The sequence below is a fragment of the Aegilops tauschii genome, chromosome 6 (genome assembly GCF_002575655.3).
Source record: "Aegilops tauschii subsp. strangulata cultivar AL8/78 chromosome 6, Aet v6.0, whole genome shotgun sequence".
Classification (NCBI taxonomy): domain Eukaryota; kingdom Viridiplantae; phylum Streptophyta; class Magnoliopsida; order Poales; family Poaceae; genus Aegilops; species Aegilops tauschii.
This window is the reverse complement of record NC_053040.3, coordinates 153,994,031-154,009,380: the sequence shown is the minus strand read 5'-3', so window position 1 is coordinate 154,009,380 and position 15,350 is coordinate 153,994,031. Positions and strand designations below refer to the sequence as shown.

Here is a 15,350-nt window from a genome sequence, read left to right as displayed (position 1 = left end):
GGGGGAAACCCTAGTCTCAGATGGGCCTAAGGCCCATCTAGTGGGGCGCCCCCCCTCTCCCCCCCCCTTTGGCCGCCCCCCAAGTCCCATCTAGGGCTGGCCGCACCCCTTGGGGGGGAACCCTAGATGGGGGCGCAGCCCCTCCCCCTCCCCTATATATAGTGGGGGTTTTGGAGCTGCCATAGACACGAGAACATCTCTCTCTTTGGCGCAGCCCTACCCCTCTCCCTCCTCGTCTCTCGCAGTGCTTGGCGAAGCCCTGATGGAGTACCACGCTCCTCCATCACCACCATGCCGTTGTGCTGCTGCTGGACGGAGTCTTCCCCGACCTCTCCCTCTCTCCTTGCTGGATCAAGGCGTGGGAGACGTCACCGGGCTGCACGTGTGTTGAACGCAGAGGCGCCGTGGTTCGGCGCTTAGATAGGAATCAACCGCGATCTGAATCGCTACGAGTACGACTCCTTCATCCGCGTTCTTGCAACGCTTCCGCATCGCGATCTACAATGGTATGTAGATGCACTCCCCTTCCCCTCGATGCTAGATTACTCCATAGATTGATCTTGGTGATGCGTAGAAAATTTTGAATTTCTGCTACGTTCCCCAACAGATGCGCCTTCGGCTTCCATGCGGGAGCCAGCCGCCTCGTTCCCCGCGACGGCCATGAGCGCCAAGCTCCTCAAAGCTACAGGCATGGCGTGGCGGCTACCGCGCCGCCGGGAGGAGATGCAAGCCACCGCGTTGCCGCAAGGACGAGGTACCGGCCACCGTGCCGCCGGCGTGGAGAAGGGGTAGGCACGGCACCCGTTCTAGAGAAGTGGAGTGTGTTCTACAGGCTTACATCTCGCCGCGCGTTCTACAAATTGTGCAGCTCCTTTCTGAGGTATGAATCGTGCCCACGCCTCTCCCGTTCCAGTTCTTCTACTAACTAATGTGAGTTTTCCCGAGACGAGTTGCCGTCCTGCTGATTGCTGGATTTTTAGAAGATAATCAATAGAGGTGAGGAAAGTGCTGGGTGCTCCCGTCGTCGCACACGGTCGCTGAGGAGAGCCGGCGGCTATGGAGGACGTCGAGTGGCAGTGGCAGTCGCTCCCGCTTCTGCTACGAGTGTATCAACGGCGTCGTCAGTCATCGACCCCTCCATTTCAGGCTTGCTCGAGGTACAAGATGCATCTGTCCGTCTCATTGCTACGAAATTTGTTGAAGCTGCAAGTCTGATTAATCAATCCATTCCACCGATGTTGTTTCAGTATTTGCCATGCTTTTGTTTTAATTGTGTTTTTGCACTTGCTTTCATGTTGATTCAATCAAATCTAATTGATCGTTTCAGACAATCTCTATTTTGGTTCAGTAATGTCATGTTCATTTACTGTCGGAGTGATCCATCGAGTCCATGCATGCATTTTTGGTTGATTGGTTCAGTACATATGGCCATGCAATTGAAGAAGAAACAGTCTACAATCATTGATCGAGCATACTATGGGCAAACATTTTTTATTGCCATGCCAATTTAAAAAATTTATTTGACATGGCGAATTAACTTCTATTGCCAAGACGAAGGCAATTTTTTCGGCAAATAAAAATGGAAATTTTAGTTCAGGAATCATGGCGAATTTCTAAATTTAACCATGGCAACTCTATTTTCATTTGACCATGGCAAATTTTGTTCAAAGATCATGGCAAGTTTTAATTTCTCATTAAGTAACCATGGCAACTTTTTTTTCATTTGATCTTGGTAAGTTTAGAAATTGATCATGGCAATTTTAGTTCGTACATCATGGCATTTTTTAGTTTCATGTATTTCGCTTGGCAACATTTTTTTAGCCAGGACAATGGCAATTTTTAGTAAATGACCATGGGAAATTAAGTTTATGATGCATGGTAAATTTAATTATTTAAACATGGCAAAAGAATATTTAGTAAATCACGATGGCAATTTTTCTGAATGTTAAGTACATCCACAACTTCTGTCGCGCCCTTGTTTGGCAAATTTTACTCCATTTTTTGCCATGGAAAAAATACCTTTATCCACACGGCAAATTTTAGTTTAAGTTTCCATGGCAATTTTTTTTGTTAAATTTCCATGTCAAATTTATTGTAAAGAGCATGGAAATTTTGTTTTAAATATGATGGCAAATTTACATTTCCAGAACATGGCAAATTTAACTATGTAGCCCGGCAAGTATACTTGCATAGCCATGGCAGTTTTTTAATTTATTTTCCATGGAAAAATTACTCCATTTTTTGCCATGGCAATTTTTTACTCCATTTTTGTCATGGCAAATTTAACTTCATTTTTTGCCATGGAAAAAATACTTTTATTTTTCACATGGCAAATTTTAGTTTTAGTTGCCATTGGAAATTTTATTTTTAGTTGCCATGGAAAATTTATTGTAAAGAGCATGGAAAATTAATTTAAATATTATGGCAAATTTACATTTGTAGAACATGGCAAGTTTTACTATGTAGCATCTTAAATATATTTGTGTAGCCATGGTATTTTTTAATTTATTTTCCATGGCAAAAGTACTACATTTTTGCCATGGCAAAAATTAAACCATTTTTGCTATGACAAATTTAACTCCATTTTATGCCATGGCAAACTTCTTTAGTTAACATGTTCAAAAACATGCAAACTTGCTATGGCAAAGTTATAGATGTTCAAAACATGGCAATCTTTGCCATGGCAACATAAGATGTTAAAAAATATGGCAAATTTGCCATTGCATTTTAAAATGTTCAAAAACATGGCAAACTTTAATATGTTGAAAAACATGGTAATTTCTTTTAATTAAGTTTTGTCCAAAAACATGGCAAACTTCTTTTAATTAACATGTTCACAAACATGCAAACTTGCCATGGCAACTAAAGATGTTCAGAAAAATGCCAACGTTGTAGATGTTAAAACATTCGTAAACTTGCCATGGCAAATTTAAGATGTGCAAAAACATGGCAAAATTCTTTTTTAATTAAGTTTGTACAAAAACATGGCAAACATGCAAACTTTCTTTAACTAAGATGTTCAAAAAAATGGCAAACTTGCTATGGCAAATAAAGATATTCAAAAACATGGCAACCTAAGATGTTAAAAAACATGGCAAACTTGCCATGGCAACTAAAATCAGTATTGTTGATAGAAGTTTTTTTCCATGGCAACTAAATGCATTTTTTGCCATGGTTAGTCTTGTCTTTTTGCCATGTCCATCCGAAGAATGTTTGTCATGGCCATTACAAATTAGATTCAGAACACGATGAGTTTGTTCTTTCAAATTTCTTTTTGCCATGGCAAAACGTTTTGATCCTTTGAAATTTGTTTTGCCATGGGGATTACATGTACGATATCATCACAACTTAAGATGTTTTCTCCATTCTTTTTCCGAAAATTTTCTATGTGTCTGGAGAGAACTTCTTTCACCATATCACTTCATGGCAACTTTTCATTTTTTTTATAAACATCATACTGATGGCAATTTTTCGTACTGTTGAGATGCAGATTGCCATGACTTCTTCCTTTTTTTTGAGCCATTTTTTAAAATATAAACTTGAACATGGTAATTTTTTTCATAGAATTGCAAAAGTCCACAGCAATTTTGTTGTGCACAGAAAAACTGGGCCTTTTACTAGTCATGACTTTGCCTAAAAAAAACTAGTCATAACTTAATATGGGCTTTATTTATTTTTTTGTTTTGCTTTTCGTAGGAAAAGGCCTGAAGGGCCCGATGGGTGGGGCGTTCGCGCTAGGGCGATCTCCTCCCGAACGAGTTGTTGTTCGGTCCATGCTCCCTCCCGTCCCGAACAAAACGTTCAGTCTGGGATGCTCGCAGATCGAACGGTCGGGAGTTATCGACGTCCTTTATTTATCTGCTGATGTAGGATAATATCATGTTAGATGTGAGGTATTATCTCACATCTAAATGTGATATAGACAGGCCCATTAAATTACGGGGATGGGCTAAAAATGCCCTTAAGGTCCATTCCAAACCGAAGTTTGGTTCATGCCTGGTCGGTTGGAAATTCGAGAACGGAAATCGCGGTGTGGATGCGGTCCCAGTTGCATCGTGTGCCGATCGATCCTAACTGCAACCATACGAGCTAGTTCCGGCGAGCTGAGGTCATAAACAAAGATGCTCAAATAGCTGTGTTCTACACGCTCTCCTGCATCTATAATGGTAAACGGCAGTGGCAGTGGAGTTCCTCCTTGCGTGTGCCTGCCTGCCACTCTGGTCTGGGCTCAGCCTGGAAATCCAAGAACAGAAATAGATGACGATTCCTGGCGCGGCGTGCGTCCGTCTTGTACCGCGATCGATCCGCGACGCTGCTGAGGTACACATGGACGCGCCAAGCCGCCAACTGCCGCCGTTGCTGATCCAGACGGTGGCACTACTCCTAGATCACATCGTTTTCCAACGAACGCTCCGACGTGTAAGCAAGCGACGCTGCCGTCACCACTCACCCGGTCCATTCCCGTCCATGGTTGCGGCCCTTTGGGTGCAAGATTGCCTCCCCTCCACGCGCGTTTCTTGCGTCTCCTCCGCGCCGATCCGTCCCCGCGCACGCACCGCAGCAAACCAAAAAAGAGCCCCGATTTTTCTCAGAAAAGAATCCCCCCTTCCTGTTCTTCGCCGGCCAAAATCACCACTCAGCCCACCTTCTGTGGTCTCCGAGCTCTCGGAGTGCGTTGTCGCCGTCGCTTGTAAGCCTGTTGCTTAACCCTCTCGCCTTGCTCCGGCTATAATTGAAGGTCTGGGGATTCTTGGAGGCTCTCCTTCCCCTATATTATGCAGCCGGGCGGTGGCAGTCGAGCGTTGACGGCTAAGGAGTGACTGGTGAGTGAATTCTTAGGGGGGAGGGGAATGGCGCGAGGCGTGGCGGCGGCGGCGGCGGCGTTGGGGGTCGTGGCGGTGCTCTTGACCGCCGCCGCGGCGAAGGTCTGCACGAACACGTTCCCGTCGTCGGATTCGGTGGCGACCCACGCGGAGCGCGCCGCGGCGCAGCTGCGGCTGCCTGCCGGGCTCGCCGCCCGTGGCCACGGTCACGGGCACGGCCACGAGCAGCACCTCACCCCGACCGACGAGTCCGCCTGGATGGAGCTCATGCCGCGGAGGTCCCTAGGCGGCGGCGGCGGCGGCAGCACCCCGCCGCGCGAGGCGTTCGACTGGCTGATGCTCTATCGCAAGCTCCGGGGCGGCGCCGCCGCCGTGGACGGCCCCGCGGACCCGTTCCTCTCGGAGGCGTCGCTGCACGACGTGCGGCTCCAGCCGGGGACCGTGTACTGGCAGGCCCAGCAGACCAACCTGGAGTACCTGCTCCTCCTGGACGCCGACCGCCTCGTCTGGAGCTTCCGCACGCAGGCCGGCCTCACGGCGACCGGGACGCCCTACGGCGGGTGGGAGGGGCCCAACGTCGAGCTCCGGGGACACTTCGTCGGTGCGCCGCCACAATCTTGCCCTGCTTATTCACACATACCAGTTGCTCATCTCAACTGAACTTTTGTTGGCCTGACGCTCTTCTCTGCATTGCAGGGCACTACCTGAGCGCCACAGCCAAGATGTGGGCGAGCACGCACAATGACACCCTCCGTGCCAAGATGTCGTCCGTCGTCGATGTGCTAAACGACTGCCAGCAGAAGATGGGCACAGGGTACCTGTCAGCCTTCCCATCAGAGTTCTTCGACCGCGCTGAAGCCCTCACTACTGTTTGGGCTCCTTACTACACAATCCACAAGGTATACAATCTTTTACTCCTCCTTGAACAACATGTGGATCATTGTGTTGAGCTGTGATCTGGATTCCGTGATCCGTGTCCTGTGTTCTGCGTGATTCTATAATAAATTGTCTTGCTGCGTCTGCGATTTTTTGGTCTGTAGATTATGCAAGGGCTTCTCGATCAGTATACAGTGGCTGGAAACTCCAAGGCCCTTGAGATGGTTGTGGGGATGGCTAACTACTTCAGTGACCGGGTGAAGAATGTCATTCAGAAATACAGCATCGAGAGGCACTGGGCATCGCTCAATGAGGAGACTGGGGGCATGAATGATGTGCTATACCAGCTCTACACAATAACGGTGATTCACTGATTATGTGTAGTTTGTCATCTGCTTTACTACCTATTTTAAAAGTATGTTTTGAGTGGAGTTCAGAGTTGCTTATTTCTCTAACTTGGACAGGATGATCTGAAGCATTTGACACTGGCCCACCTCTTTGACAAACCGTGCTTTCTCGGTCTGCTTGCAGTTCAGGTCTACTCACTTGATTCCCTAGCCCTGACTCCTATGATGATTCAGCATCATCACGTAATGCATGATAGTCATTATAATCCAGTGAATGAGACCTCTTGTACTACTATGTCGTAATTTTATGAGTTTGTGTTCAGTTTAATTTATTCGTTTCTATATACTCCCTCCGTCCCAAAATTCTTGTCTTAGATTTGTCTAGATACGGATGTATCTGATACATCCGTATCTAGACAAATCTAAGACAAGAATTTTGGGACGGAGGGAGTACCAAATACAATATAAACTATGTCACTACTACAATTGAATGTGCATTGTAATATGCACAATTATTAAACTCACAGCTTTACAATGCATACCTACAAGAACAGCATTCCTATTGCAGGAGTTCCTTGGGAGTAATTACTTTATGGTGTTTCCTTTTCAGGCTGACAGTATTTCAGGCTTCCATTCCAATACGCATATTCCAGTTGTCGTTGGTGCCCAAATGAGATATGAAGTCACCGGTGATGCTCTTTACAAGGTAAAGCAAATCATGCTTTCTGGAGAGTTGAACTACTCACTCATTGATGGGGAAAATTATATGAGGGGATATGAGTGTAAGCATAAAAGTTAGCAGTTCAGATTACCATATTGGCTACTCTTCCAAACAGAAAGCATTGGCATTAGTATTTCACTTCTAGTCTAGGCTTTTCAGCAATATTGGTAAACATCCAAAGATATTTGGAAGTTGGTATAGCTTTGTCTGGGGCAAAGAAGACACTTAATGCAAAAACTGTGTTTTCTTGGTATCATTTTTGGTGCGGAGAAAGGAATGCTAAACTAGGGTGCTCATTTTGTGGGAGTTATGCTGCTTTGTTTACTTCAGTTTTTCCTCTGACCTCCTCATGCCGAAGATTGTGATTGGTATTTTACTGAAGTTGTGTCACTTCCTTCTTTTCTCATTTTGACTCCCTGCAAGTGAAGCTGCATCAAAGCTGACCGTAATCGTAATTCCTGAAACAGCAAATTGCAACATCCTTTATGGACATGATAAATTCTTCTCATAGCTATGCAACTGGTGGGACATCTGCCGGCGAAGTCTGGTAACATATATATAACTCTGGATGCCTAATATCGATAATGAATGGCCATAGTTACCTTTCGGGTGGAAGCTTATACCCTCAATCTCTTTTCAGGGCCGATCCAAAGCGTTTAGCTGCGACTCTGAGTACTGAAAACGCGGAATCTTGCACTACCTACAATATGCTCAAGGTATACAATTATGAAACCATTCTCTGAAACATTTATTTTCTCCTCCAGAATCGTGTCAAATGCAAGCGGTATGCAGGTTTCCCGCAACTTATTCAGATGGACAAAGGAAATAGCATATGCGGACTATTATGAAAGGGCACTGATAAATGGTGTGTTAAGCATCCAGAGAGGGACGGATCCCGGAGTGATGATTTACATGCTACCCCAGGCACCTGGACGGTCTAAAGCAATAAGCTATCATGGTTGGGGAACCAAGTATGATTCGTTCTGGTGCTGTTATGGAACAGGTAATTTTTTAAGCCTGCTGAGTACTGTTTACTACTGTATATGGCATTGCTGCCTTCATATTAAAATCAAGCAACTGCAGCATTTTCCTAGCAATTCTTGCTTTCTACTCTAAGTTGTGAAGGTTGTAGTTCTAAATTAGAAAGTCATTGTGAATGTTCTGCCTTTGCATTTGCAGGGATAGAATCCTTTTCGAAACTTGGCGATTCTATTTACTTTGAGGAGAAAGGAGACACACCAGCACTCAGCATCATTCAGTACATACCAAGCACTTTTAACTGGAAAACAGCTGGGGTTACTGTTACCCAACAACTCGAGCCCCTCAGCTCCTCGGATATGAACTTTCGAGTTTCACTCTCCGTTTCCGGGAAGGTAATTCTTCTTGAGTTTTTTTGGCATGAAATTCATATCAGAGCATGCGAAGTTAGCCTCCTTATTTTTGCGCAGACAAATGGTCAGTCTGCTACATTGAATGTGAGAATACCAACATGGACATCTGCCAGTGGCGCAAAAGCAATTTTAAATGACAAAGATTTGGGATCAGTAACTCCAGGTATAATCGTTTGAATGTATGGTACCATTTCAACTACAGCCGTTAATTTTGGGGAAGCAAGTGTTTTATCTGATCTTATTGTGTGGGCAGGCTCTTTACTCTCAGTCACCAAACAGTGGAACTCAAATGATCACTTATCACTGCAATTCCCAATTGCCCTAAGGACCGAAGCAATCAAAGGTAAACAATTTTGGAAATTTCAGCTGCCGCCGAAATATATGCATTGATATATCTAAGCTTGAAGTAGCACATAGTTAATTTGTTGTGTTCACAATTCAGACACAATAATTTGTGATGCCAGACATGATTAAATTAAAAATAAGCTAGTTAATAGTGGACATGATTTTTTGCTGCCCTTCCTAATGCTAAATACTGTTATTCTAGCTAGATTCTCAACTAAGCTATTAGTTCATAACTATGCCTCAGATGACCAGCCGGAGTATGCATCTCTTCAAGCAATTCTATTCGGGCCATTCGTTCTTGCGGGTCTCTCCTCCGGTGATTGGGATGCAAAAACCGGCAGTGATGTTTCAGACTGGATCACTGCAGTACCTTCATCGCACAATTCACAGCTGATGACCTTCACACAAGAATCAAGTGGGAGGACATTCGTCCTGTCAAGCTCAAACGGCTCTCTGACAATGCAAGAACGGCCTGCAGTCGATGGCACAGACACTGCCGTCCACGCGACATTCAGGGTGCATCCTCAGGACGCAGCAATGCTGCATGGCACCTACGGTGCAACCCTGAAAGACACCTCTGTGCAGATCGAGCCATTCGACATGCCAGGAACGGTGATCACCAACAACCTCACCTTGTCCGCACAAAAGAGCGCCGGTTCCTTCTTCAACATAGTACCCGGGCTCGACGGGAAGCCAAACTCGGTTTCGCTCGAGCTCGGAACCAAACCAGGGTGCTTCTTGGTGTCTGGGGCAGATTACTCTGCCGGGGCAAAGATCCAGGTTAGCTGCAAGAGTTCTGTCCAGAGCATCGGCGGGATACTCGAGCAGGCGGCAAGCTTTGCACAGGCCGCTCCGCTGAGGCAGTACCACCCAGTAAGCTTCGTCGCCAAGGGGGTAAAGAGGAACTTCCTCCTGGAGCCGTTTTACAGCCTGAGGGACGAATTCTACACGGTTTACTTCAACCTTGCGGCCTGACGCTGCAAGATCACTTGCGCCTTGGTACAAACAAAACCAGAATAATACACGCCCTCTTTCTTCTCATGTATACTGTAGTTTACAACAGGCAATAGAAGAGGAAATGAGTTTGTTTCTTCTGGAATACTGTGAAGTTACAACTAAATACGATAGTGTCGTTTCTTTGATGAGCAAGTTACTTCTGGTTGTGTGAATTTTATTGTTTTCAGACGAACAAACCACGATGTGCATATACGTTGAAAAATGCTGCTAAAAGGTTAACTGCATCCTTCAGCATATATGCTGCTGTTTATCCTGGTAACAGATAAGTAATCAGGGCAAGTAGCAGCACCAAATCTTCCGAATTAAAATACATCTCCAGCTACTGGGAGGAGGGCAAAGCCTGGGATCCTATCCACTCTCATAAACAAATGCAGGAGGAATCAGTGCCTGCATTTGTTTAACACATCGCTGCTCAACACCCGGCAAAAGAGTTGATCAATGTGCACATCATGTCTAGGGGCCTGACCACAAATCAAGCAAAAGAAAACTCTATCTCCTGGAAAGGATAGTTTGGCACAACCAATTGGCTTCTTTCCAAGAGACAATATGCCAAAACAGCTCATACAGATTTCAACCCATGTGTTGTAATTGTTCCCATTGGATCAGAATGCGCAAGCGAAATGAATAAAATCCGCATTCGCAATCATACACTGAATCCTGATTTAAACTTCAGCTTTTCTAAGGCTAGTTTTTCAACTGGTGATCAACCACAAGGACTCCATTCTTTTCACCCTGGATTACTTCATCATAATCCACATATCATCAGATTAGAGCAATGACATATAAGAACTGTAACCATGTACGCCATTGCTCTCAGCATGTTTTCGAACTAAAACTTGAGAACCATAACCATGTTTCTCGTTGCTCTTTGATTTGGATGTATATTTGAGAGCGGAGAGCTAACCAAGTACAATTTTCCAAACTAACAACAATGAGAACACAAACTATACAACCATAAACATAATTGACTTGGACATACTCAAACATGGAAAATGAACCCACACGCAATATGATGAACCATTGCTGGCTACTATTACTGATCAGAATTTAACACACATGGGACAATAGTACATAACAGAGCTAGCTAAAATGAGAAGCCACAATACTGACCGAAAAAACCACCATGAATAAAGTTACACAACACGCAAACCACAATACTGAGGATTGAGTTCTTGCAGCTGCCACGACGCAGTGTGCATCACGATGCCGTACAATTTAGGAAATGCGGCAGCCAACAAGAAAGGGAGGTGCAAGGATGGCACAGCAAAGACGGATGATGAACCTTGGCAGATTGCAACCATTTCTTCCCTGTAGGACACCTAAATCTTGTCGAGCTTCTCTGCCTTCACCACCGGGTTGGCCTTGGCGATGGCATCCCTAGCTGCAGTCCGGTAGTCGAACTGGCAGTCATGCTTGTCGGAATAGCGATGCAGTGAACAGTACATGTTACCGCATCGGCAGTTGAATCCCGTCAGCCCAACCCTCTTCCTGCAAGTTGAGCACCGATTCGGCCCCTCCTTCCTCTTGGGGCTCACGGCAACAGCTTCGCTGGTGCCTGCAACATCAGCAGCAGGCTGCACAACAAGCGCCTTCACGTCAACTTGAGCAACCGCCACCTCTGCGCTCGCGGCCACAGCCGCAACAACAGGTGCTTTCCCACCATCGCCACCGTTGACGATGCTATCGAAGGAGGAGGCAGCCAGCTTGGCCTGCTCCTCCTTCATGACCATCTCCTTGTGGCACTTGGAGCACATGTTCATGGTCGCGGCGCTGCCAAAGAAGCCACAGTTATTAACACATAGGATTGGGCCCTCCGGCTGCTGGCAACCCGCCTCCTTGTGTTCCATCTTGAATAACTGTAAAGCTGCACGCAGAACAGACAACGGTAAACATCAGCATCGAAAGAGGAAGAAACAATTGCAATCTTCCAAGAGCAAGCGACCAAATCGAGCCACCCAACAAGAATCCTAAACGTACTATAACACGAATTGTAACTTCCAGGCACAAACAATCGTCGTTGCGGGGAGGTGCTCACCGCTTTCGGAAACAAGATCCTGATTTCTAGGAAATCAACATGTCAAAAGCGACTTCTCCCCAACCACCGCTACCAATCAGAGCCACTTATTACTTCCATTTCACCGACGGTCCAGACGAGGAACAGGGCACCGAATTCAAATCTCGAAAACTGAAATTTTCTCCCGAGCGGTGGTAAATCGAACACAACGTGCGCCAACCATACCGCATGATTCAGCTAATCCAGACGACTTTAATTTGAAAAAAGGTAAATCTAATCATTTCCGCACAAAAAGAACAGAAAAGGGGAAAACAACACGCAAAGACTTCTACCCGAACCGGACCAACCACCGAACGGCGCCGTGAACATCACAGAACACGACCCCCTTCCGTCGATCCCCGCACAGGGCGGAGCAGCGACCCAAAAACTCCCTCCTGGAGAACAAAACCCACGCGGATCGATGAACGGGACGCCGAATCAAGCGCCGAACGGAACAGATCAAACCGGCCGAGGGGGGAAAGGGACGGAGGGGGGAGGAGGGGGCGAGCGAACCCTAACCCTGTGGCGAGGCGGCGGCGGGGCCGGAGGAGGAGGCGTGCGGGGATTGGGAATCGCGAGGAGCTCGGCTCGATTGGGGGCGTCACCAGGGACGAGGACCGGGAGGTGGGGGAGGGGGAGATAAAGGGGGGGTGGGCGGAGCCACCGGTGGGAAAGTACCGGTTTGCCCCTCCCGGCCGCTGGGACTCCGCCCGCGCGGGCCTTCGGATCTGGGCGGGGTTGGCAGGTGGGCGGCTGGGATTGCGTTTTGGCGCGGTTTCGCGGATGGGTCCTCGGGAGACGGCCGGCTTCGAAAGTGGGGCTTTTCTTTCTTGCTGGGGAAGAAGAAGGATCGCGTCGGCGTCGCTTTCTCATCTTTATGGTGTGAATGGATGAATGAATGGATACTCCCCTCTTTCTCTCGCCGATGGCGGTGCTGTCGCTTGTTGCGTTTCCTTTTTGAATTCGGAATCCATTTTGTTGCTTACTATATATACGTGGTTGATAGTACGTGTGAGAGGAATGAAGGTCATGTTGTGAGTAGAGCAACTAATACTAGCTGAATTTGATTCTAACAGGAAGGTATTAATCTGCTCCTGGTATTTTGAGAATAAATATCGTTCCTACACGGAATCGCCTCGTGTGTCGGTTAATACTAGGTTTCTTAGAATGAAAACCACACGTTTTATTGCTACACGGAATCGCGTCGTGTGTCGGTTACTAGTGGCGTTCAGCTGGACCCTTGTTGGCATCCGGCGACGGAGCCGTTATCCCTTGTGTCATCTTTTGTTTCCGTTAAGGCGAATACACATGTTTTGAGCTGGCAACGGATTGTAATCACCTTTATGTCTTCTTATCTTTGACGAACCGATTTTTGTCGTCTTGAATAATGTGTTGTGTCTAAACTAAATGTGATCAAACTTTGTGCCATGTCTCGAACAACGTCAAGAATCTAACCTTATTGTTAGTATGTGAAATTTTTGACATGTACACACCCCTTAATCCATGAAAAAGCACTATTCTTTTTTATATTCGCGTACCAAATTTTCCGGTACTGTCATGTTCCATTGGACTGTTTTATCTCTTTTGCATCATTATCAGCATTTTCTGTTCACATGATAGTATTATAATTACCGAAAAAGGCTTTCACCCCGCTATATATATACATATATAGTGCTCCGCATCACCTCCCGCCTCCTAATTTTGACATGCACACACCCCTAATTATCTTGCCTTGGGTGTGTGTGCGTGTGTTGTGGTGACGTGAGGTTGTATCGGGTTGTTGATGATCATTCCTTTATATATATAGGAGCTGAGCGTAGCAACACCACCCCCTAGCACGACAAACTATCGGGGTCGTTGACCGTGAAACGCCACCGCAAAGAGATGAAGCCACATACGACGAACCGTGAGCTCCAAGCGGCGTCTTCAAGAAGGTTACGTGTAGGGTGAAACCCTAGAGGGGATCTTTTCAAACTTGAAGGGGGGAAAAAGGAAGAACACAAGGAGGAAATCACTCAAACAAACTCAAATAACACATTCACTAGAGTAGCATACATGAGATCTACAAGTATACAAGGACAATTCAAGGAAAAAGGCACTAGGGTAAAAGTTCTTCCCGCTAGGTGAGGTCTTGATATCCAAGAGGATCTTCTCCAAGAGGAGGGCTTGATCTCCAAGAGGAGGAAGATGAGCAGAGCTCTCTCTTTGTCTATGTAATACTTTGCTAACCCCTCAAATGAGCTAGGAGATGAGTACTTAAAGGCTAAGGACGAAACATGAGGAAGAGAAGGGTACAAGGGTCAAAACCCATAGTGCACGCAGGCACTTTCGAAGGGGTCCGGGCACCCAGACCGGACAGGGATGCGCTCAGGTTCGGCCGGGCACCCGGGGTGGCGCCAGGCGGCTGGAGGGGTTCGGCCGGGCACCCGAGGGTCCAAGGCCCGGGCACCCAGGCGGCAGCTGGCGGCTGGGCAGGTGGTCGGGCACCCGGGGTCGGCTGGGAGCAGCGCCCAGGGGGCTGCGGGCACCCGAGGCTGGCAGGGGCCGAGGCCAGGTTGGCGCCGGGCACCCGGGGCCAAAGTGGTCGGACACCCGGAGTGTTCAGGACCTCCCCTTCTTCATTCTTCTCGCTCCATTCTTCCTTCTCCTCGTCCATAGGTGCTTGGGTCTTCGTGCTAGCCTCTTCATGATCATCACTTTGGTACCTAAGCATGCATAACACTTTCGTTTGAGGTAGGACCCAATTCTCATGTGAGTTTGAATGGAGCTCGAAGAGGAAGGAGTTAACCTCGGTTTCGATGGCACGTGCGCGAGCTCTCGTCATTGGTCCTCTTAGCGCTTGCGGTGGTGTTGGCGTGTCCATGGGGATGGTCGAGTGGTGCTCCGCATCATCTCCCCCCTCCTTTGGGAGAGATCCGTTCGTGGATCGTGATCTTCATCACCATGGTACTTGGCCAAGTCTTTGACGTTGAAGATGTCGCTTACGTTCTACTTGTCACGTGGAATGTCCATCTTGTAGGCGTTGTCGTTGTAGCATGCGAGCACCTTGAATGGTCCATCGGCTCTCGGAAGTAGCTTGGACTTGCGCTCCTTGGGGAAGTGGTCCTTGCGGAGATGTAACCATACAAGATCACCCGGTTGGAACACCATCGGTGACTTGTTGATGTTGAGCTTGGAGGCGAGGCGGTGCACTTGACGCTCGATCGTGGACCTTGTTTCTTCATGCATCTTCTTGAGGTAGGTGGCTCTTGCGCTAGCGTCCATGTTCGCTCGTTCTTGTAGCGGTAGAGGAAGGATGTCCAACGGCAACAAAGGGTTGAAGTTGTAGACAACCTCGAAGGGGGACTTGTCGGTAGTAGAGTGTGTTGCGCGGTTGTAGGCATACTCGGCGATGGGTAAGCACTCCTCCCACTCCTTGATATTCTTCTTGATCAACACGCGTAAGAGAGTGGCGAGCGTCCGGTTGGTAACTTCCATTTGGCCATCGGTTTGAGGGTGATATGCCATGGAGAAGAGTAGCTTGATTCCGAGCTTGGCGCATAACGTCTTCCAAAAGTAGCTTAAGAACTTGACGTATCGGTCCGACACAATTGTCTTTGGCACTCCGTGTAACCTCAAGATTTCCCTACAAAAAAGATTTGCAACATGTGAAGCATCGTCTATCTTATTGCATGGGATAAAATGAGCCATTTTAGAGAATCAGTCCACAACAACAAATACGGAATCCTTGCCATTTTGAGTCCTAGGTAATCCAAGCACAACATCCATGCTAATATC

The 15,350-nt window shown here is 47.1% G+C and overlaps 2 protein-coding genes across 2 annotated transcripts; one reads left to right on the top strand and one right to left on the bottom strand.

Moving 5' to 3' along the window:
* Positions 1–4,105: 4,105 nt before the first annotated feature.
* LOC109764268 (uncharacterized) lies at positions 4,106–9,645 on the top strand. Its single transcript, XM_020323113.4, has 12 exons — positions 4,106–5,424; positions 5,520–5,722; positions 5,864–6,061; positions 6,164–6,235; positions 6,657–6,752; positions 7,235–7,314; positions 7,408–7,483; positions 7,560–7,770; positions 7,947–8,140; positions 8,216–8,321; positions 8,412–8,501; positions 8,748–9,645. Exons 1-12 carry the CDS (start codon positions 4,851–4,853, stop codon positions 9,476–9,478), a joined length of 2,631 nt encoding a protein of 876 aa, XP_020178702.1. The 5' UTR covers positions 4,106–4,850; the 3' UTR covers positions 9,479–9,645.
* An 885-nt stretch (positions 9,646–10,530) lies between these two features.
* On the bottom strand, positions 10,531–12,224 carry LOC109764267 (zinc finger A20 and AN1 domain-containing stress-associated protein 4). Its single transcript, XM_020323112.4, has 2 exons — positions 12,093–12,224; positions 10,531–11,384 (listed from the first exon to the last, which is right to left on the bottom strand). The coding sequence occupies exon 2, from the start codon at positions 11,365–11,367 to the stop codon at positions 10,840–10,842; it is 528 nt and encodes a 175-aa protein (XP_020178701.1). The 5' UTR covers positions 11,368–11,384; positions 12,093–12,224; the 3' UTR covers positions 10,531–10,839.
* Positions 12,225–15,350: the final 3,126 nt, after the last annotated feature.

Bases quoted from the DNA above. Each gene is read 5' to 3' on its own strand.
- LOC109764268 (XM_020323113.4), top strand. From the start codon at position 4,851: ATGGCGCGAGGCGTGGCGGCGGCGGCGGCGGCGTTGGGGGTCGTGGCG. The intron at 5,425-5,519 runs GTGCGCCGCCAC...TCTGCATTGCAG, and splicing joins GCTCCGGGGACACTTCGTCG to GGCACTACCTGAGCGCCACA. The intron at 7,484-7,559 runs GTATACAATTAT...AGCGGTATGCAG, and splicing joins CTACCTACAATATGCTCAAG to GTTTCCCGCAACTTATTCAG.
- LOC109764267 (XM_020323112.4), bottom strand. From the start codon at position 11,367: ATGGAACACAAGGAGGCGGGTTGCCAGCAGCCGGAGGGCCCAATCCTA.